Raw genomic sequence first — 23,398 nt, 5'->3', positions numbered from 1 at the left:
CCGCTTCTATTCTAATCTTTGATGTCAAATCCAAATCTTCTCTTTCAATTTCTCTGGATGCAGTGGACGACTTGAAACTCCAAAAAGTAGCCATCGGTACAAATTGACTGCTTGAAAAGTAATGTTAGCTCAGATTGGATGAATATGTTAATGCCCCACATATTTTGCTACTGGAATTTTGTTTTCCATATATAAGGCAAACAAATGGTAAGTATAAAACTTCCATGAATCGAGGCTATCACTATTTTCCTATTCCTAATCAATAACACTGACACGACTGATAATACTTCCATGTGACATAACATTATTGCTATCCCGAGCCAAGAGTACCTGTCAGAATGAAGCTTCCCCTTTTATATGGGAAGGTATCTTTCAATTACTTAGGTAACTACAAAGAAAGAAAAAAAGTATAGGGACATGTTGAAAACTTGCATTTCACATCACAGCTGAAGTAGAGGTTAACAATTAAGTCATCTGGCAATACATGTAGGGCCTGTATATTGATCAATCTTATGGACAGGGTTTATGAAAATTAATTCTCACAAATTGTCACTGCCAGACCAGTATATTCAAAACGTCAGTATATTCAAGGATAAGTCGCACCAGACAAGAAAATATAGGCCGCACACAAGGATGTAGTGGTCGAATTTAGGCCACCATTTCAAAGTTTCCTTCAAATGAAGGATGACTTTGAGGGGTATGCCTGTTCAATTGAGAGATATATCTCAAATAAGTTTATTTAACGAACTTTTTTATTCACATTATTTTAAGATTTAAATGTTTATTTTTTTTAGTTTTAATTTATAGGTGTAAAACATCATGGGAATCAAACAACATTTAACCATTTGATTAAATGATCGTCATTTTAGTGTTTCTTTGAAAGCAGTATGTTTCTCTATTTATTTTATCACAATTTGTTGTTTTAATGTTTTCAAAGATGATATTTTAACGAAGATTTGAAAAATCAACAATTCAGATCACCGGAAGACAAATATGTTCTTGTCAGACTATCTCGGTGAATATGAATCATTGATTAAGTCAAATCTTAATTGAAAGTGTGGTCAGATTTACTTTAACAAGATAACATTACTTTCGATAACGTTACTTTCTATGTACTATAAATTTTCCTTAAAGATAAACATCAAACCGGGAAGGAAAATGGACCGTTGGAATTATTGGATTCCATGAAGTATAGTCCTACATGCAAATACCTTTTTGATATCAGTGTTTAGAATTTTCAGAAGACAGTAGAACACAAGACACCCTGCAAATGATAGACGTATGCAGCTGCGCTGTACAATTGGCGCTCTCTCCTTGCAGTATAAGTGGACCATTGTCGATCTAGTGTCCATTCTGGAATAGTCACTGAATGTTAGAGGAGACAAGGCGTCCCCTAACCTTACCAACTCAATTATTAGTTTCATTAGTGCTCTACACATGGCTGATGCTGATTTGGATTCTGCAGAGTCCCACGATTGTCACTAAGCCAGACATAGACTAATAAGAAAATAATTGAACAAGTACTTTTTTGGGCAAAAAGAAAGAACTTCCATGCAACGTCATGTCTAATATCTCAAGTCAATTAAGAATTATCGTGTAAAAAAATTAATCGTTACAGTAGTAATTTTGTATGTAGGTAAAGTTTTTCTCCCGCTTCTATCATACTTAATTATGACAAAAGAGAAGGAAAAAAAAAAACACATATTGTCAAATTAAAAAAAGGGTTTTGAACTTGTATGATCATGGTTGTTTGAATTGTTATTCTAAATTCTATTTAAAAGGGGTTATATAGCAATCAAATCATTCCAAAACGTGGGAGGCGATTCTTGGCATAGTCATTTACACTTGTCTCAAGTGCGTGTGAAGTTGTGGAATGAAAGTAATACACGTTTAAATTAAAGTTAAATAGATGATTGTTGTCTCTTATTAAGCTACAGATATTTGTTCATCCAAGCTTTATATATACTTTATATACCCTTTTTTCTTTTTTATATTGTCTTGTAAACTACACGTACGATTAAATTAGCCATGGAAGTCAAGTCACAGTAATTTGCAGAATTCAGGAAGATCTTCCATAACTATTTTATTAATCTGGGGTTGCCTCCAAATCATCAAACACGTTTGTGAAACGATGAACATATCAACTTGTTGCCTCGGTTTTTTACGGAATGAAATATTATAAATCTGCACCAGTAGGGTTACATAAGAAAAACATAATTAAAAACCAAGGTGTAGAACCAGCTGGGCAAGAATTGATGATGACTGTTTCTACAAACAATACAATACTAGAAAAGTCGTCATTGATCTTATTCCGACCTCGATGATATTTTTTTTTTTGCCAGAAACAAGTTTCATTAATATAGAAAAAGACATGAAGTCCGCTACAGTTATAAAACTCATGTACGGGCATAAAATCCCACTAAACCTTGATCATCATGTCACCTTAGCCACTCCAAGGAAATTCAATTGCTTAGAGATAACTACACATAGAAAATAGGTCTTGCTCTCTTGGTCAAGGAGGTAGGCACGCATGTTCCATTTCACATCACACCTAAACTAAGTCTAAACTAGAGGTCAGAAATCAAAGTCTTCTATCTTCTCGCAACATATCTGAAGAAAAAAAATAGTGTAGGGCTTGTTGATTAATCTTAACATTAATGGACAGGTTTATGACAATTAATTCCTGGGCTCTAAAGTCTAACAAGCTGTCACTGCCAAAACTAGTAGCATTGTCTTTGTCGACCTATACAATTGGTTGATACATACAAATAATTGGTGTACCGTGTACGTAGATGATGAGTCGTCCTAACTGACAAGAAAATATAGGCCACGAAAATGTATTTTTGAATTTTAACCCATTTCGAAGTTTCGTAAGCTTGGCTAATATAGACTTAAAAAAAGATTATTCGGAATCTGAGTATCAACCGAAAAATTTCCTTGCGAGTTTATTTTAAGAGTTGTTTTCTTGAAATTCTTCTGTTTTATTGTTCATATTAACAACATGTTGTAATGGTTTCTTATTGTTCATATCACCTCTTGCTAAATTCAGAAAAAGGATTTTAAACCTTCATGATCATGGGAACGTTTTTTGTGATACATGGCATGCGCGCCACCATTTGTCTGGGATTGTGCTTGAGTGGTGCTACATAGCATGGCATGATGACTTAAAGTCAAAGGCAAACCAGTCCAAAAATGTCGAAGCCAAACTAAGATTGTCGTCGGAAAAAGGCAATCGAAAATGGAAACGACGTTTTTAGGGAAAAATAGAGGAGGATACAGCTTCAAGAGTCAATGTTAGTATGTGTCCAAGGACTTTTAAGTTGGACAGATCGTAAACCAAAAAGAAGTAGAAACAAATGATGAAGTATATAGAAGGGATCTTATGAGAAGCGTTGATGGCTTGATAATTCCAGCTAACAATCCGCTTTTTGATGGTTTCCATGCAATGGCCTTAGAAATCCTAGCAACTTGGCATAGTTTCAAGATGTCAATATGTCGACAACAGCATGTTAATAGTAAAACGTATTGACATGTATATGCACTTATTTTATATGTATATGGCGGCTCTTGGAACGTATCTTTTAAGGTTTCGCTTTGAAAATTTTGGTACTGTTACATGACGTTAGTTTTCTCTAATTCTCTGTGGTTTGGATTTTGAAGGGGCTGAATGTTAGTTTGCTAGTAATGTTTTTGTTGAAGAAACAGATACCAGGATGACACTTGTAGGTATGCAGCAGAAGCTAGAAAGATGGTTGAGGATATTTTTTCCTGGGTAAGGGCAACGAGCAAAATAATCTCTTTTTGGAAGGCCAAAATATTTGGTGGATCATCAAATCTTCATGCATGCCTATACGAACACCCTAAATTAATGAGAAATTTCCCTCCCTTGTTCATAAAAAAGAAGAAGAAGAGAAATTTGTGATGTTTCAAACATTGTAGATCTCCAAGCCGAAATTTCATGATTTCAGTAAACAAAGAATTAATCTAGATGTGAGGTTAGCTGCTCAAATCTAGCAAGCTCAACAATGAAATGCAAAAGAAAGAAAAACAGGGCAAAAAAACAGGGGATGCAGAGGGTGGTTTGGCACCACTAGACTTCCCTTAATATTCAATATGAGAGGAGAGACATGCATTCTCTCTCTAATTCTATTACACAAATTGCTCTATTTTGTAAGAGCAGTAGAAGATATTTGAACTCATTGCAGTAATTAACAGTATCACAGTACAAAGGGTATGTTAACTTCTATATATGTCAACTTCTAATGCTTTTAAGGAGTATTTCTAATGGCGGCGTAGGAGATAAATTTCTAGCAACAGAGAGGCTGTGGAACTAGGAGAACATATGAAGAGAAGTCTAGAAATAAATATAGAATGGGAGGAAGAGGCAAGAAATTAGAGGCGGCCGGTAGCACGCCATCTTGAACATAACTCACCATAGCTTTGATTGAGAATGTTTGAGAATCCAAAAGCTATTCTTCTCCCCATGTCAACTAACAATGTGAACCCCGTCATCGTCATCATCATCATCATATCTAGTTACGCTCAACAACAAACGGAAGATACAGTACAAGATGAACCGTGTAATGCGATTCTTAGAAGAAATTGGGACTATTAGTGGAACAAGCAGAGCTGAAATGATGACGAGAAAGATTGAACCCGTAATGGCAACGAAGATCGAAAGCCAAATAAGGTTACTTGTTACTAGTGCAACACCAGCCATGAACGCCATGAACATCATTGAGAGAGCTACCCCTAATATTGGCAATCCGAATCTTGCAGAAGCATAACTCATATCACCTGTTTGTGCCCAAAGAAGGGAAATTGCACCAGTGATTGAGCTATACATTGCTATGGTGTTGCATATCAGAAATGTTTTGAATGGCCAATCTGTAACCAAAGTTGCCATGCCTTCATCACGTCCAGAGTTCTTATATCCACCTGGCACTGTGAAGCCAGCAGCAAAGGTTACCGTGGCAACGAGTGTCGACACCAACAAGAGATTGTTGACAGTCTGTCTGTGGCTGTCAGCATCCTCAGTGGCCCCAGAATGAAATTCTCCAGTTTTCTTAGTGTTCTTAAAATAATTAACTCTCGCCGGCTTTACTTTGGCAATAATCCTCTCTTGAGATCGTGAAGCATCAGCTAATGTCAAGGCCATAACTGTTAGAGGCTGCAAGGAGAGAAAAATTGCAGTTCATGACCCGCTCCTTTGTAAGGAGAGTTGAAATGTCAAGGCAATAAAATGTGTTGAGAAAAGTAAGTACCCTTCGAAGAAACAAGATCTTTTCACCCATCAACGACATTCGTGCAATCTCCATTGCCGTATGGCGTTCATGGTTCCTAATGCTTAAGTTAACCCTCTTATCCGATGCCAAAATGCTGACAGTCTTTGGATACCCTTGCCGAACTGCTAAATGCAGAGGTGTGTTTCCAAAGCGATCTTTCTGATTGATAAGCCCTTCAAGCTCTCGCCTTTTGAGCAAATATTTTACCATGTTGTCTCTTCGATGCCAAACTGCCACATGTAGAATGTTCCATCTGTTACCGTCGAGCAAGTACCTTGATGGCGGGCAACGATTAAGATACATTTCGACAATCCTGACGTGGCCTTTTCTGGAGGCCAAATGTGCCGGTGTGAAGCCGTTTTTGTCCTGCTTGTATGGGCCATCAGGACATAAGCTTAACAACTTGTCTGCAGCTTCAGTGTCACCTATATGTGCTGCAAGTGTATGAGCAGTCATCCCCTCTTCATCCGATGAGTTGATCAAAGACGGATCAGTGTCCAAAAGTATTGCATCAAAGACACCTATAAGAATTTACAAAAAATATAATGGCAACCAAAAAGATTGTATTTGATTAAAATGTCAACCAAAAATGATGCTTAAAATTTAGTGGCAGAAAGAAATTATGTACCCTTATTCCTTCCTAAGATGGCAGCTCGAAGAACCGAGTTCCCTTCCCACCGGTTCTTAAAAAGATAGTAGCTGGAGCCATCTGGTTCAGTGCCTACGGGCTGATCTTGATAGCGGTAGAGCATTAAATTAACGAGCTCATGATTTCCAGCTTCAGCAGCAATGGAAATGGGAGTCTTGTTGTGCATATTTGGAGAATACCACATCGATCCATCTATTAAAATCAACAACTTAGCCACCTCTATGTGCCCATTTTCCATGGCCACGTGCAGCGCCGTGTTCCCTCTGTTATTCTTTTCCCTCAGCATATCAGTTTGAGGAAATTCTACAAGAGAAAGGACTGTGGACCGGTTCCCTACGGATGCTGCTAAGTGCAGCGGGAGGTTTCCGTCGTTGTTTTTCGTTAGGATGAGCTCCGGTGATTGGTAGCGCAGCCGTTCGACACGGGCAGCGTCGCCTACACTCGCGGCGAAGTGAACCAGGGTGTTGCCAAGGGGGCTTACTTGGAGCAATTCCATCTGCAGTTCTTCTTTAGAGGTTGTGTAGCTGTATATTTCAGGGTCCATGCATTTGTCAATACTAATTTCATCCTCGTTCGTGGAGTTCCAGTTCTCAGAGTGCTTAGCAGACTCGATATCCCCTGCGTCGTGCTCACGAGCAATCTCCTCCATAGCCACCGCCATTTCAGTATCTTCTGTTGAACTTGAAGCAGCCATTGTTTACCAATTAATTGTGTGAATCTAAAACTAAAACCCAAGAGAAGAAACTTACAAGCTAAGGAGGAAGATGGGAGAACAAAGTGGAAACAAGGACCTGCAACCTACTACTACTGATGAAGAAGAAGACTCTGTTTTTTCTATGAACAATATAATAAGAATTGGGGAGTTCATATTTCAGGAGTCAACGGCCAAGGTCTTGTTCAACCATGAAGAAGTCAGGGATTCTCATCCAATAATTGAGTCCAATTCTGCTTTACCCAAAACGTTTGTGCCCACTCTGTTTCCTCTAGGGGTGATAATTTCCTACACGACCCGTTACACACGACTCGAAACTCGTACGGAAAACACGGAAAAATAAAGAGAAATAGAGATTTGAAACTCGCGTGCGGAAAAATGAAGAGAAATGGAGACTTCAAAACACACACAAGGGGTTTCGAACCCCCATCACCCTCATTCCTCTCTAACACCTTATCCACCATGCTACATACAACTTTGTAATTATATACTATGCCTTTTGATATTTATAATGTTTCTTTTTCTTTCTTTTCCGTCTATCTTCTCCTCTCTTTTTTTCTTTCTTTTCCTTCTCTCTTCTCTCCTTTTTTTTTTTTTCTCTTTCTTTTCCTTCTCTTTAGTTTTCTCTCCTCTCTCTCTCTTTTTTCTTTCTTTTCCTTCCTTTAGTTTTCTCTCCTTTCTTTTTTTTAAAAAAAAAAGAAAATTTATTTCCTTCTCTCTCTCTCTCTCTCTCTCTCTCTCTCTCTCTCTCTCTCTATTTTTTATCTTTTCCTTCTCTCTTCTCTCCTCCTCTCTCTATCTTTTTTTTCTTTCTTTTCCTTATATTTTCTCTCCTCTCTCCGTTTTTTTATTTAAATTTTTTCAGTTTTGATTTTTGTAACATGCATGTTATTATTTATGAACCCGTTACACGACTCGAAACCCGCACGATAAAAGACGACCCGAACCCGACACAACACATTTATTAAATGGGTTGGGTTCGGATTGAGCATTCTTGACACGTTTATTATCCCGACAAGACACGAACCCGACATGACACGACCCATTGTCAGCCCTAGTTTCCGCCTAGTGGTGTTTTGCACGTGCCAGACTCTCTCTCTCTCTCTCTCTGGTTGATCAGATATGGAGAAAAAAAAAAGACATGTTCCTGTTCTTTTGTCTTGGCCTTCAACCCATGAACAAGTTTTAAAGAGTCTCATGTTATTTCGTTTTTATTTAACTCAACTATTGGTCCTGATAAAAATTGGTTTTTTAGGGACAAATAGGAGAAGATGCAGCTTTAAGAGTGAACATTAATATGTGTTGGACTTATTGTAAACTAAAAACAAATAGAAACCAAATCGTGTATACAATTCAATCACCTAAACTATAATATGGGAAATTTAAAATGTGGCGTTTCTATAGAAGAAGAGATCTTAAGATGAAGGTTGGGTAAGTCTTGCTAACCCTGTTAGAAGAACTTCTAGCAACTTGGCATAGTTTTAAGGTGTCGGTTGAAAGAGTTTCTCTCAAAAGAACGTAAAGGATGGACTACCAATATGTACCGATAACATATGTAGGGGTCTTTTTATTCCAGCAGCCTGACGAATGGGCTTGGGCTGCCGAAAAGAGAAACAAGTGAAATTACCCCCTATGCTTAAGTTCAAGAATCAGGCCCCAAGAATGCTTCGAAAGGATAGTGAAGCCTTATGAAGCATCTCGGTTACCTTCACCAACAAAAATATTGGCTGCGTACAGATAAATTCTTAGTGCTTGCAGGTAGAATCTTAGCTTGGCATGAAAGGCTTATGGCATGGGAGCAAAACAATCATGAGTTCAGTATAAACAAAGAGAGGGCTGTGAATTCCTATGAGAAACAGGGGTTTTAAGACAAACGGGAATGGATTCTAAGAGGGTTTGTTGAAGAGGGAGAGAGATGGGGGTATGATGGATGTGTTGAGTAGTTTCCGGTAGCTTGACGAAAAGTCTGTCAATCTATGGAGTGTTTTAACAGAAGAGAAAATGGGAGAAGATGGATGAATATGGCTCAAAATTGTAGAGGCTTCTGGGAGGAGAGATAAAGCCTGGTCCCTAGATGTGTGTTGCTTAGGATAAAGAAAAAGGAGATAGAAGGTGAGGCACTTAGGCTTGATGTTAGCAGTTAGAGAATAAGCTTGCTCGACTGCTCTAGTTGAGTTTAATGGGTAGGAGGTACCTCCTTTTATAGTCGTTGGAAGCTCCTCCTTCCCAAGAAACCCTAATGGGTTCTCTTCAATTTTGCCAAGTCTCTCCTTTCATTTCTCTTCTCTCTCTTCGATTCATCCCATTTTGTGAAATTCTCCTCTGCCCAATCGCACCAAAAACAGGGTTTTGGGAGCTCTAGGCTTATCAGTGGTGATTTCTTATTTTTCCTTCTTTCCTCCCTTACTTCATGGCAAGATCTGGTGGGGTGAAAGAAATGGGTATGTATGCTGGTTTGAAGGGTGTTTTGCTTAAACATCCCTTGGTTTTCCTGATGGCTTGCATTAGGTTTGTCTTTGGCCATGTGCTGGAGTCTCCCAGCTTCCTGAGTGTACAAACATCTCCTAGTTTTCTATCGTGGTTTCATTTCAAACCATGTGCTAGGGATTTTTTGGATATTTTCTAAACCACTTGGGCTATTTGGGCATTCCTAAAGTGATGTGTTAGTACATTTAAGGGAATGGGCCAACCTCTTAAGTGATGGACCATTTTTATTGAGATGATGAGCTAATTTTTTCTAAAGTATTGGGCTATTTCTCTCTTTTATGCTTACCCACATATTTGGGCTCAAGAAATGGGCTTGAGTTTTGGGGCTCCCAAGCAAACCAAAACTCCCATTTCTCGGCTCATCAATGGGCCTCATGAAAGCTCGTTACCATCTATATCACAACTCACTTAAGCAAGCCCCGGGAGTTTTCGTGGCTTGGGCCCACTTAAACTTGTAGCGTGGTTAGGTGTAGTAATAATGATTTTTCGCTTGGTATTGCATGTCGCTTGGCGTGCTTGAATTTTGTATCCTTTAAAAAGGGATGTGATGCTTGATGGGATAATTGGCATGAGCTTGTAGAGTCAGTGCCTTTTGTAGGCTTATTTTGATTCTTAGCGTGACGGATTGCATATTTATTTGGCATGACACGTGGTCGTAGCTCGTGCAAGCGTGAATGACGAACTTTCGCGTGCTTCAAATCGAGTCTTTTCTTAATAAGGCATTGCGTTGGGCCGAAAATTTATTTGAGCTCAACCCTAAATTTTTGGGCCACAACAACATGTCACTAATAAAACATATCAACACGCTATTGATACATTTTTGTCATTTTCAATACAAAACTTATATCCTTTAATAAACAACTACTTGTCAAATGAATGAGTCCCATTTTCTCTATACCCAAAAAAACATTCCGCGAAACAAATAGGCCCTAAGAAAACTCAATTAATTAGAATCCCATAACACCCTTGTAAAGAAAAATTCTTGTGCACAACCTTCTTTCAGAAATAATTATCATGAAGCTTTTCTCGCATTACAATAGTTTTTTTGTTACGATCATTATGTGGTGTTAGACTTTTAGTTGGCCCAATTTAGCCAAGGCCCCAAAACTAGGACTAACGGAGCCCAGAATCGGCCCACACATATTTTCTTCCCCAAAAAGTTTCCTCCTCTTCTTCAGCTTGAACAACCTCCCTCACATTCAGAGTGACCGGCTCACCGATCATACATTTCAGCAATTTCCTGCTTTGCTCGGCAATGGAATTCGTTCCTGAACAAGGCAAACGCGTCAACGGCGACTCTTCCACTCTGATCCTGGTCAGTTCAATTTTCTAGGGCAGTGGCTGTTCTTTCTAATTTTTTAATTAATGTTTAGCTAGGAGTTTTTTTTTTTTTTTTTTCCGGGACGGTTGAGCTCTGTTTGGTTGCTTAGAAAGTCTAGGAAAATTTGAAAATTTGAATCTTTATGGAATGCAGCCGGCTTTGTCTATTGGAAATGTGGGGCAGCTTGCAGTAGACCTCTTAGTTGCGTCAACGAGAGCTGAGAGAATTGGGTATTTGGATACTCCCTATGTGCTTCCATGCGTTGGCAACGACGCATATGGGCCTGTTCCAAATGGCGAGCTTGCTCTCCCTCTTGAAGGTCTTCACTCTCTTACTTCTCTTTCTTATTTAGCTTTAAAAAGAAAATTCTGTTTTTTAAATGAATTCATATTTGGGTTTGCAGCTTATGATTCGTCTGCTAATGCAATGACTTTAATCCAACAAAGGTCTCCTGTTGTTAAGGTACGCTTGAACCTTTTGCTACACATTTGGGATTGTTTCGGTCCTTTCATCTTTCTTGTTGTAGTGCTGTGCTTTTGAATCTCAACGGTTTTAAAAAAATGGTAATTCTAAACAGGGAAGGATGATTGAATTTGCTAAAAAATTGGCTGATTATGTTGCTGCTAGTGGAAAGAAGCATGTTGTCGTGCTCTCAAGCTTAGATTTTGGGAGGTGGCAGAGAGTTGATATGTCAAGGTATAATGAGCAGGGTTCTCGTTTTCTGTTAGCTTTTTAAAATTTTTGAAGTTTTTTCGTTTAATGGCTATGAGTAAGTTATTCGGTCAGCTCAGACAAGTGCCCTGGCAAGTAAGCATTTCATGCACCTAGTTTAAAAAAATTCCTTAATACTTCGAATGCATCAACTGGGGAAGTGCGTTTATATAGGAATGTAGCTGATTGGATGAAAAGTATTTAGGCCAAACTCTCAACCTAATAAGCTAAGTACTTGATTTTAGTAAGTCTAAATATTCCAGAGGAAGGGAATGACAAATATTGAAACATCTCTTAAGATTGTTAAACTACAAACATCTTGAACTGATGTGGAAACTAAGCATCTCCATTCTTCAAACATGCATAACTAGTCATAAAAGATAATTATATGCTTTTGAACTCTATTGTTCGTACAATGATGTGGTTGGGGAGCTGGATGGCCTGTTGTTTTATGTGCTTTTTTGAAATGCTGATTTATCTTTTGGCGACATTCCAGTGGTTTGCAGACGCTTTACCTGTCTAGCACCAATTCAGATGGAACAGATGATTACTGTGAACAGCTTGGGTGGAAAAAACTGCAGGAATATAAACCCACTCAGAAGGCTTGGAAGTATCTCAGCGCATTAGCTGAAGGCAATGCCATACCAGAGAGCATCTTGCCCTTTGAAGGTGAACTAGAAGAAGAAGAATATTACTACCCGAGCTTGCCTTTTGCCGCACTCTTTTCTTGTCTCAAGGTATTCTTTGCAATGCATACCCAAGACTGCAATAAGTGGACGTGGACAGTTGTTCCCAAACATGGGGGGTTCCCCTTGGCGAACACCCTATTTATGTTTTGCAATAATTGTGTTCATGCCAACTGGTTGCAATCATTTCCGTTTCAATCTCTCTCGCCCAAATGTGTAAACCATGAATTACGAGGAAATTTTCTATTTTATTTATCCTATGGTTTCTCTTATTGAATCAGGCCAAAGGATTGAAGGTCACATGCTTATTTTGCTACTGCTCAGAAGGGGACAACATACCTGATGCTTTCCATTTGGCTGAGGCAACATGCAAACTTCTGGACTTGAGTCCCAGTAACTTCCAGGGTTAGTTTCTCTTCAGTGAATAGCTATAACTATTTCACTATTTAATGAATTTTGTTTGAGGAAGTCTTGTCATTCCCATAAGCTTTATTTTTTGTTTTGCCTGTTCTCTTTGATTAGCATGTGTGTTAATCTTAATACTTTCTTATTCCTTAAAGAAAATGTAGTGATTTTAATTTAATGCGTGTCATTTTAAGTCTTGATTTCTTGGTCGGTAATGCTTTACAAATAGATATTGTGTCTTTTTGTGTGCTGGTGGCACATGTATGTTTCATAGCATGTGCTGATCAACATTCAGAGTGCTGACAGGAAGTTGAGATTTTGTCTATATATATATATATATATATATATATATATATATATATATATATTTTATTTATTCTCAATATTTTATTTATCATTCTCTTCACTGGTCAGATTTTATTATTCATTAGCTTGTCCTAGAAGAATGGTTACCCAAGGGCATGATTTACCCTACTGTAAATCGGATGTAGGATGGCGACGAACTAAAATTAAACCCTGAGGCAGGGTTTGGCAAGGATGCAATTGCCTTGCGTGACCACAGCTACCTAAATCGTCATCTATTATGCGTCAGTTATTATTCTGAGTTCACATTCTTAATTATCGATTTTATAGCTTAATGTTTTATTAGAAGCATTCAGGCTATTATTAAAAGTTGTAAACTTTAGCCAATATTTAAAAAAGATCCTTGATTTTCCCCTTTCCGAACCCCAATTTTTTTTCCATTGGATCAATTTTTTTTCCTAGAAGCTTGAGTTTCTTGACGTTAGTGGTATACTCATCTTCACTAATGGTTTGTGCAGGCAACAGCAATGATAAATGGGTTATTCCATTGTCTTGGAAGACTCTGTATGGACCACCGGCAGACATGTCTCTCTTTTAGACAGGATTCCTCTCACCTGAGGTAAGATCTGCAAGGATGGAGTTCCTTCAGAAGTTTTGTTTGTAACAAGAGAAAATGTATCAAGAGAACTTATTGGGTCGAGAAGTTGAATATGTACATTCTTCAGACTCATATGAAAATACAAAAAATTTTCTATCCAGCTATGGTTCCCCCATTATTTTCAGCTCTGCGTTGTGTCGTTGACAATTACATTAACTTCTTGATTTGAATACTCTAATTCTTTTCTTGGTAGATTATTTATTAAGCAGGCTAAACAACAGGCGATGACTTTGCTTTTACAAAACAGGGTATCTGTCACGTTTACCGTCATGTTATGATCTTGAAAGGGTACAGTAGTTGCACCTAAAACCAAAGGCTCTTAGTCAGCAATTCATAATGATAGGCTTTGAGTGTTTGGTTGATGGAGGGAGTGGAGAATTCTCTACAATGATACTTTTCCTATCCTTATTTTTCGTAGAATTATTTACTCTGCTAGCGACTTTAGCATGTGATGTTCATTTCTTAAATCTACTCTCCGTATATGTGAAAATGTAAAATGCGTTGACCGTGACGGGTCACCTGTTCTTGTACATCATGGGGTAAAGTGGTTATATAAAATAAATATATAGGTTGGAGAGTGCTAGCGTCAAGAGCTCCACAAGGTGTTGTATATCATGAGATAAAGTGGTTTTGTAAATTAACTATATAGGTTGGAGGAGTGTTAGCGTCAATCGATCAACGTATTCTGAGTTGCTGATCAATGTGGCCTTTATAGTAAGTCCCATAATCATTCATTGCTCAGTATGTCGTGTGCGATAGACGCTAACACTCTTCATCTTGGTTTGGCATTACCCTTCTTAGTATGCTATGCGTTGAAGAAGTAGAGACCAATACTCCATGCAATTAAGCGCGCATATGGTATGGTTAGATCAGTGGCATAATTGAAGAGAGGAAAGGAAAAGTAATGGGAAAGCGAGAAGAAACAGGGTGGGAGAAATAACACATGAATCATATGCTTTAAATTTTGTTATGCCTTTCTTGTCTCTCCTGTCTACCGCTTTGATTAAACTAGGAAAAATAATTAAGGAGGTTGTTTGAGAGTGCTTACATAGGAAGTAGTTTTACCCATAAACGTTTTTCTGTCACTAAAATAAGTCTGAAACATCTACGAAACGAGATTTCCATGTTTTTTTTTGGGCATGACAGCATTTTATTGGGTATGATTCATGAGTGTGAAGTGATAATATAATTCCTAATTTGATGCCCTAATCAGGTTAGGTAACAATTTTTAATTCGTAATTTGGCATTATATACACATTTATTTTTCACAAATCACGATTCACATGGACCTTTTTAAATTACGTCCGAATTTTTCGGAATTGACTTGTTTGTGGCAATGCAGATATAAAATGCGCCAAAGTTGATTCTTTTTTGTTATTTTATAGTTAGTGTCGAGGAAAAGATAAGGTAGAGGAGGTAAACGAAATCTTTTGTTAACACATATATCCTCTTTTTTTTTTAATAGGAAGAACGTATATATCTTAATCGTATAGGGTAAAGCTTATTTATAATTAATGCACGTTAGTCTTATTTTTAATTATAATAACATATACATCTTTAGTCATCCATGTTAATTAATAACATATACATCTTAATACAGAGAGTTGTAGGATTTAGATTGGCACTTTTCATTATATCATATACATAACGTACTTCTTCATTGGAAAGTCGTTCAAACCTAAAGTCTCCCATTATACTTATGAGAAATAGAAAAACTTTATAATACCTTTTAGTTTGCGTGCAACAAATATTATCAACTTATGCATACATGGGTTTAATCAAGTTAGATTAGATTAAAATAGAATTTCGCTTGTATACAAATTTTTTAAATTAAAAAAAAACCATTGTCAACTTACTAGTGATTAATTTTCAGCTCTAATGCTGTTGTTTATTTCCGAAAGCAAAAAGCAAAAAGCAAAAAGTCTTTTTATTTTTATTTCTTTGGACATCAAATCAGCTTGACGGGCTCTTGGTTTAGAGTTTTTTTTTCTCCCCTGGTTTTAGTTTTTTGTTGAGTATCTTTGAATGGGTAGAGGTATAAAATCTCATTCAAGCCGCAAGGATGTGATCAAGTTGTTCACGCATTTATATAGTTAGTCTTAGAAGTTATGCTCTTCAAATTTATATTGTAACTTAACTTGTATAATAAATATATTGGAGCCTGTATAATTTATATTATTTACATACTAAATTGTCCCCAAAAAAAAAAAAGTCACGAGGAAATTTCATTAAGCCACTTGGACATATGTAAAAGGAAAAATCAGGAAATATGTTTGAAAAAAAAAAATTCAATTTCCTGACTCTTTCATTAAGCCACGAGGACATATGTTCGGAAAAAAAGGGTCATTGAAATTGAAATTAAACGTCAAAAAATATGTGATCAAGTTGATAATAATTTTACAGAAAATTTGTTATAGCAAGGACATGAACCCAGCAGCATATTTCCTAACTTTTAATTTCAACTTCAATGGCACAGGGTATATGCATTGGCCGACCTACATAGAGCCTAGTGTGGGCAGCTGCCTACGCTTAATTTCTTCTTCAACCATGTAGGCTACAATAAATAAGATATTCGGCCAACAAATAAATAAAACCTTCAAGATTTTAACCTAAATTTCCCATATTCAAAATATCAAGGCCTCAAAATTGACAAAATATCAAGGTCCAGTTTAAAAAATGACCTAGTTTGACCTCTCTCGCACGTGCATTTTGTGTTTGTAAAATAAATAATTATATAAATATATAATACTGCTACATAAATAAATATTATTATATTATGATATAATATTTATGTCCACACTTTGAAAAGATGCTGGGTTAGCGCTGTATTTATTACATTAACACACTCTAACCCATCACATGTTAGCTTACAAAAGAAAAGTCCTTTTACATTAAAACAAACCAACCCAATTGATTGTGTACAACCAAATTATTTTATCGATATTATTTTTATTTAAAATCAATCAATAAATAAGCAAGAGATTTATAATTCTAGTTGTTAAAAACCGATTATCTTAATACCGACGTCCTGTTTTTGAATTCCGCCCACCCTAATATCACTTGTATAAGAACTTTAAAATAAACTTTAGGGGAGAACGTGTTGCAAAGACAAAGTCATTGGTGTACTCGCAGCCGTACTAGGTTCATGTCCCATGCGTTTTGATGTCATTAGAAGATGGGACAAAATACCCTTCCCTAATTCTGTTTGGATTTTTGGTCCAACCCGTAGTCTATTTTAGCACTAAACTAAAACCACATGAATTAGATGAACAAGGGCACAAAATACTATTCTACCATTTTCTTCTTCAATTTCATTACTTCACGTTAGTTAATTTTCCCTCTGCTGCAAATCTTATCCTTCTTGGTTCAAAGAGGAACTAGGGTTCAAGGACCCCAATTGGACCCAGGCTGAAAATTACAAACCCATGTAGCAACTTTTATAGAATATTTGTTTAAAAATACTTTTTTTTTACCATGTATAAAATTCGTCATCGATTAGCATGCAATGGCAATCACAAATCAAATTTACAAAAATTTTAATGTTTCAATTTGAGAAAAAGGAAGAGGAAGAAGAGGACTAACTTTTTTGTTTTTGTTTTGAGTGGGTGAAAACATACACTAATTTTTTTTTTTGATTGATTGGAAAAATCTTGTATATATTGCTTTCCTCTTCTTTGGCGTGTTTCCTTATTTTTGTTTTTTTTTTAAACATGTTTTTCGTTTTTTTTTCTTGTTAACAAAAAGAGAAGAAATGTAAATACAATACTAAATGATACAATACTGACTCAAACTCGACTTGCCTACTAAAACCAAGGCGTTGATTTCCAACTCAACCAAATAGTCGCTTGTGTTATTGTCATGCACGCTCAAGTATATATATATATATATATATATATATATATATATATAATATACACATAAAAAAATTTCGGGGCCTTTAAAAATCGAGAACCCTGTGCAGTGGCACCACTTTTGCACTTTTCAAAATTGATATCGTATTTAACCAAATTTTTTTAAAAATATATTTCCTATTGAGAGGGGTAATAGCATACTAAACTCACATACACTACACGGATGCTAGGACTCGAACCCAGGACCTATTCTGAAGGAGCAATTACTCTAAACTACTATACTAGTGGGTTTTGCAATTTTAACCTATATGATGAATACTATATTTGATAATAATTTTACATAAATTTTGTTATAGCAAGGACATGAAACCCAGCAGCATATTTCCTAACTTTTAATTTCAACTTCAATGGCACAGGGCATATGACCCTACTGTATATATTACATTACAGACTCTACCCTATCACATGTTAGCTTACAAAAGAAAAGTTCTTTTACATTAAAACAAACCAACCTTATTGACTGTGTACAAAACTTTTGTGTGCAAATTATGTACAACCAAATTATTATATCGATATTATTTTTATTTAAAATTAATTAATGAATAAGCAAGAGATTTATAGCTCCAGTTGTTAAAAGCAGTTATCTTTGTATCGAGGTCCTGTGTTTGAATTCCGCCTCCTCTAATATCACTTGTATAAAAACAAAAACAAAAAACTTCAAAAAAAACTTCAGGCAAGAAAGTGTTGTAATAAAGACAAAGTCATTGGTGTCCCGGCAGCCATACAAGGTTTGTATAAGAAACTAAACACATGTTCCATATGCGTTTTGATGTCATTAGAAGATGGGACAAAATACCCTTCTCTAATTCTGATTGGATTTCTGGTCCAAACCATATTATATTTTACTACATGAATTAGATGATCGAAGGGCACAAAATACTATTCTACTATTTTCTTCTTCAATTTCATTACTCCACGTTAGTTTAATTTTCCCTCTGCTGCAAATCTCATCCTTCTTGGTTCAAAGAGGAACTGGGATACAAAGACCCCAATTGGACCCAGGCTGAAAAGTAAAAACACATGTAGCAACTTTTATAGAATATTTGTTTAAAAATACTTTTCTACCCCTAGCCGCTACAACAGGGTACCACCCTATGTCTATATATATGAGGGAACCACATTTTCGATATGACCATAAGCTACAAAATTATTAAACCTAACTTTCTCCATCTGCACCCCAAAGCCACGTACAACTCATCCCACATTGCCTCCAAAAATCCCACCTCTTCCCCGTCCCAAAGCACAATTATCAAACCATGTCTTCTTCTTCTTCTTCTTCTTCACCAAACAACCTTCCATTGAAGCCAATCCCTGGAGACTATGGCTGGCCATTTTTTGGACACATTAAAGATCGCTATGACTACTTCTACACCCAAGGCCGATACGATTTCTTCAAAACCAGAATAGAAAAATACCAGTCCACAGTCTTCCGCACAAACATGCCTCCCGGCATCCTCATCCCTTCGAACCCTAAAGTCATCGCTCTGCTCGACGCCGAGAGCTTCCCAATCATCTTTGACACCACCAAAGTCTTGAGACGCGACGTTTTGGACGGCACTTACATGCCCTCCACCGCCTACACCGGCGGCTACCGCGTCTGCGCTTATCTTGACCCTTCGGAGCCCAACCACGCCACTCTCAAGAGCTACTTCGCAGCCCTACTCGCTTCTCAGCACACCAAATTTATACCCCTCTTCCAGAGCTCCACCTCTGACATGTTTCTCAACTTGGAAGCCCAACTCTCCAAAGATGGCAAGGCATACTTCAACACACTGAGCGACGACATGTCATTCAATTTCGCTTTTGAGCTGTTTTGTGGTCAGAGCCCGTCAAACACAAAGCTCGGCTCCAAAGGGCCCAGCCTGGTCACTCTTTGGCTCTTTCCACAGCTTGCCCCTCAGATTACGTTTGGGTTGCCAAAGTTTCTAGCGCTTGCTGAAGATTTCTTGCTGCACACGTTCTCCTACCCTGCCTTTCTCGTCAAATCCCCTTACAAGAAGCTGTACGATGCCTTTTACGAGTCCGCCGCTTCGGCTTTGGACTTGGCCGAGGGTAAATTCGGACTTTCACGTGAGGAAGCTTGTCACAATCTGCTGTTCGTGGCTGGCTTCAACGCATTTGGTGGCATGAAGCTTTTGTTTCCTGCTTTGATCAAGTGGGTTGCGTCAGGAGGAGAGGAGCTTCACCGCGAGCTCCGTAATGAAATCAGAGCCGTTCTTAAAGAAAGCGAAGGTAAAGTCACTTTTGCAGCGCTGGAGAAGATGACTTTGACTAAATCAGTGGTCTATGAAGCCTTGAGGATCGAGCCTCCTGTACCGTACCAGTACGGGAAGGCCAAGGAGGATATCGTGATCCAAAGCCACGATGCCACATTTGAGATCAAGAAAGGTGAGATGATCTTTGGAAATCAGAATTTTGTTGGGAAGGACCCCAAGGTTTTTGAGAACCCAGAGGAGTTTGTGGCCCATAGGTTTGCGGGGGAGGGAGAGAAATTGCTGAAGTACCTTTACTGGTCCAACGGTCGTCAGATGGATGATCATCCGACGGCTGAGAATAAGCAGTGCCCGGGAAAGGATTTGGTGGTGCTCATTTCCAGGTTAATATTGGTGGAGTTTTTCCTTCGATATGACACTTTTACCGTCGATGCCGGCACGGTGTTGTTGGGTTCATCCGTGACGTTCAAATCATTGACCAAAGCCTCATGAATTTGATCAAACATAAACTTTCATTTTATTTATTTTTAATGATTCAATTAATCCTATATACCCTATAAAATAAAAACTATTCCTTGTAAACCTTGCTAATTTATTTATTTTTGCTTGTGTTGTTAACTTGTTTGTTTAGTGAAGTGTATTATGTATAATGTAAGTAACTTTGTATTTAAAGAAATCAATCAATGTAAAGTGGTGAATTCAATTTATGCACACTTCATTCATGTGAATTGCAGCTGAGAAACTGCAAAAACCAGAAGTAGTAAAATTTTGTAAGTTCAACAGCATTACCGGGAGCAATAAGTATATAATGGAGAGAGACACAACTTTAATGTGGTTCGGTTATGCCTACATCCATGCACAACAACTGCAAGGCTCTTCCACTGTGTAAAATAATGGGATACAATTAATACAACACAATAGCTAAGCTACTTACTCTCTTGATTTTACATACAATAGGTAATGGAGAGCTGGCTGGAATTAAAACATTACTCATATGAGCTGGCTGAAATTAAAACATTCCTAGAATAATAAAAACTTAACTTGCTAGCTTACAACCTGCAATAAACTTTTCCTAATTAAATTTATTATCGAATTGACATACTACCAACACTGAGCCTCATCCATTAAGGAGGGATTTCCCAACATTTTCAAAATTTCTATTGCCATTAACCCATTTGAGAAATATACTATATTTGATAATAATTTTGAAGAATAATAATTATAGCCAGGGCACGAACCCCCAGCAGCATATTTCCTAACTTATAATTTTCAACTAAAATGACACATGATATATGACCCTACACCATATTATTACATTGAAACCAATCTCTACCCCCATCACATGTATATAAACTGCTTTTACATAAACTCTTTTTTGGAACCTAGTCCCGACGACATGTATATAAAATCACACTTGTGATTATAAGCCAGTGTTAAACCTAAAGCAAGCGCATATTTATTTCATTTTCTGCAAATTTTGTGATGATGTTTTGCTTGTAATGTGTTTGGAGGCTGAGTGTTCTGCAGGTATCTCTTGTCGTTATGATAATTCTACTGCCGAAACCAAACCAGTCACACCTTCCAACTAATTTCTTTAGTTGGTCTACTTGGTTCACATCATCAACAACTCTTCTTGCTTAACCTTTTCTTTATCACATTGATTCCTTCATGAACAGTGGCCACCTCCAATTCTTTCCCTCCTGGAATTTTAGACAAAATAATGTTTTGCAGTTTAACCAGGCCTCCATGTTGCATTGATTCCTCTCTCACATTTTCCAAGAAACAACAACCTTCAAACACATGCGCAATTGAATTGTAACAGCTCTAGCAATTGTTGTCTCACCTATTCCATCAATTCCCCATATCCCTACCATACGAATATCTTCTACCCCAAGACGTAAAAGATAGTTTACTTGTCCTACACGGGACTTAATTCCAACCGGGTGATCTGCTACATAAAAGTCTTGCCCGTATCATTCAATACTCGTAGTGAAATGTCTTTAACGATGCTATCAATAAGTACAGATTCAGACCTGCCAATTGTTCACCCGTTTTCGCGGTTAACTCCTTATGTGGAAGGGTGAAGTTCCCCACTGGCTTGGAGACCACTTGTTGGTCGACAAGTCAGCTTTCTTTGGTGTGCGAGCGTGCCACTGCTAGCAATGCAAATTCTAGCAGACTTATTTTTAGAGTGGATAACTTGCGCCTCAAGTTACTGACTTCTAAAACAAACGATTGTGAATTTGGGTGAGGAATATCTCCCAAGTAAGTTCTTTTCTTGCCTCAGACTGGTGAGGACTTTCACAATTTATCTCAGTATCAAAATGGTTGTTCTGGCCAGAATAGATAATAATAAAGCACTGTTTCAGGCAGAACTGCCTTTTACAAAATTAAACAGGGAGAAATCAACTCTAGAAGGGCAAACAGGATGGCTGAAATCCCATTTCTGCCTGGGTAGAAACTTTTGATCCAGGCTGGACTGGGCACGTCTATGCTGGACTGTACTGTCCACAACTTTAGCTTCTTGGCTTCAGCTATAAATCGATACCAAAGTTTGATTTTGGCAGAGCTTCAATCTACTTCAAGCCTTGGGAGACTTTCTGAGCGGGCAGAACTGCGACTTCTTTAGTTTGAAGGGACAGAAGTGGCTATTCTCGAGAATTTAGCAGGCTGGAACTATGCTGTAAAATTTGTTGAGGTTTTCATATTTTGTGAAAACTCAAACTGTGTTTGTCTTGGCTTTTGCTGAACCAAATTTGTAACGAGGGGGATCTCGTTTTCAGAAGACTTATTTTCTAAGTCTGAACTTTGGAATTCTGATCTAAAGCTGTCTTCTCATTTGTTTGATGAGTTTGAGTGTATGTTTTTGATGTTGTTGTATTGATGTCTCTGCTTCCTTGCCTGCCTTCGTCTTTTATAAGAGACCTGTTTTTTTGGGGAGGTGGTTTTAAAATAATGGGCGGCATAAAAGATCTCTTACAACGCAAAGTAAACAAGATCTTTATCAGTCATGGCAGACAAACTCTAAGTAGTCACCTCCTAAAGCAGTCTCTTCCCTGGTTTTCTGGGTGGCACTTCTCTAATTCAACCGATGCCATTTGTCTGTGTGGGCTTTTTATGACGGTTTGGTTCTTCTCTCTTGTATTTCTTTGAACAGTTCCCTATTTTCTGCTTTTTAGCTCAGGAAGCGTGGTCTGTGAATTCCTTGGAAGATGGTATACTGATTTGAATCAAAATCTCGAACACAGATGGGTTTTTGATCTTCTGTCGGCAGTGTTTCAGAAATGTTCCCTTCATATTTTAAACTTAGTTGGAATTGCCGATTCTTCAATATTGAGACAATCACGTGGGCGTGTCTTTGATCCCCTTGGGTCTGAACCTAATCAATAATTCCTGGGCTGATCTTTTGAAGCCCATCTTGTCAGTTTCCTCTTTGAGCCTTTCTTTGGGCTGAAGCTTCGTTTTCAACATTCTTGGCGTGAAGCCCAATCTGTATGGATCCTATTTTTATTTTTCTCAAGTCTTTGGGCTGGGCAGGCAATTTTATCATGGGCTTGTCTCTTGGTTTTGGGTGTGCCGAATTTGGGTCCAAACAATGCCCCCATTAAGTCTGAATCGTTTTTGGACGGTTTTAGACTTAATGTTTTGCCAATTAATTCGCGCGCCAGTTTCTTCCGTCTTTTCGCCCACGTCTGCCACGTCTGCTTGCTACGAACTAGAGTTCGTGGGAAAACGGCTAGTTACTAGCTAATAATCATCAGGTGTCGTCCCATCTTCCTCTTCCCACGTTCTCGAGCTTTTCTTTAAAAGAAATTCAAATTCATAGCCTCTGAAAAACCCTAAACCTTCCAACTCTCATTCCTGCGAGCTTCTTTCGAGATCTCCATATTTTCCTTCAAACCTTTTCTTCTTCTGTTTCTGCCTTCGAATCAGAAATGTCTTCTCCAGGGTCCCGTGCTCAATCCTCCTCTGCTTCAATTCCTCCCGATTACATCACTGGGAGCGGGATTGATGCCCACGCGATAGAGGTCAGGAGCAAGCTTCACCCTTTTGCTCA

The 23,398-nt window shown here is 37.8% G+C and overlaps 3 protein-coding genes across 3 annotated transcripts; 2 read left to right on the top strand and 1 right to left on the bottom strand.

Moving 5' to 3' along the window:
• On the bottom strand, positions 4,061–6,762 carry LOC18768095 (protein ACCELERATED CELL DEATH 6). Its single transcript, XM_020553890.1, has 3 exons — positions 5,914–6,762; positions 5,265–5,806; positions 4,061–5,170 (listed from the first exon to the last, which is right to left on the bottom strand). The coding sequence occupies exons 1-3, from the start codon at positions 6,626–6,628 to the stop codon at positions 4,487–4,489; spliced, it is 1,941 nt and encodes a 646-aa protein (XP_020409479.1). The 5' UTR covers positions 6,629–6,762; the 3' UTR covers positions 4,061–4,486.
• Positions 10,248–13,389, top strand: LOC18767959 (proteasome assembly chaperone 2). Its single transcript, XM_020553891.1, has 7 exons — positions 10,248–10,448; positions 10,608–10,773; positions 10,858–10,916; positions 11,032–11,150; positions 11,662–11,902; positions 12,133–12,256; positions 13,078–13,389. Exons 1-7 carry the CDS (start codon positions 10,389–10,391, stop codon positions 13,155–13,157), a joined length of 849 nt encoding a protein of 282 aa, XP_020409480.1. The 5' UTR covers positions 10,248–10,388; the 3' UTR covers positions 13,158–13,389.
• Positions 18,060–20,048, top strand: LOC18768766 (allene oxide synthase 1, chloroplastic). The gene has a single exon (XM_007199926.2). It carries the CDS (start codon positions 18,385–18,387, stop codon positions 19,831–19,833), a length of 1,449 nt encoding a protein of 482 aa, XP_007199988.1. The 5' UTR covers positions 18,060–18,384; the 3' UTR covers positions 19,834–20,048.

The sequence above is a fragment of the Prunus persica genome, chromosome G8, assembly GCF_000346465.2.
Source record: "Prunus persica cultivar Lovell chromosome G8, Prunus_persica_NCBIv2, whole genome shotgun sequence".
Taxonomy (NCBI): domain Eukaryota; kingdom Viridiplantae; phylum Streptophyta; class Magnoliopsida; order Rosales; family Rosaceae; genus Prunus; species Prunus persica.
This window is presented reverse-complemented; position numbering and strand designations above follow the sequence as displayed.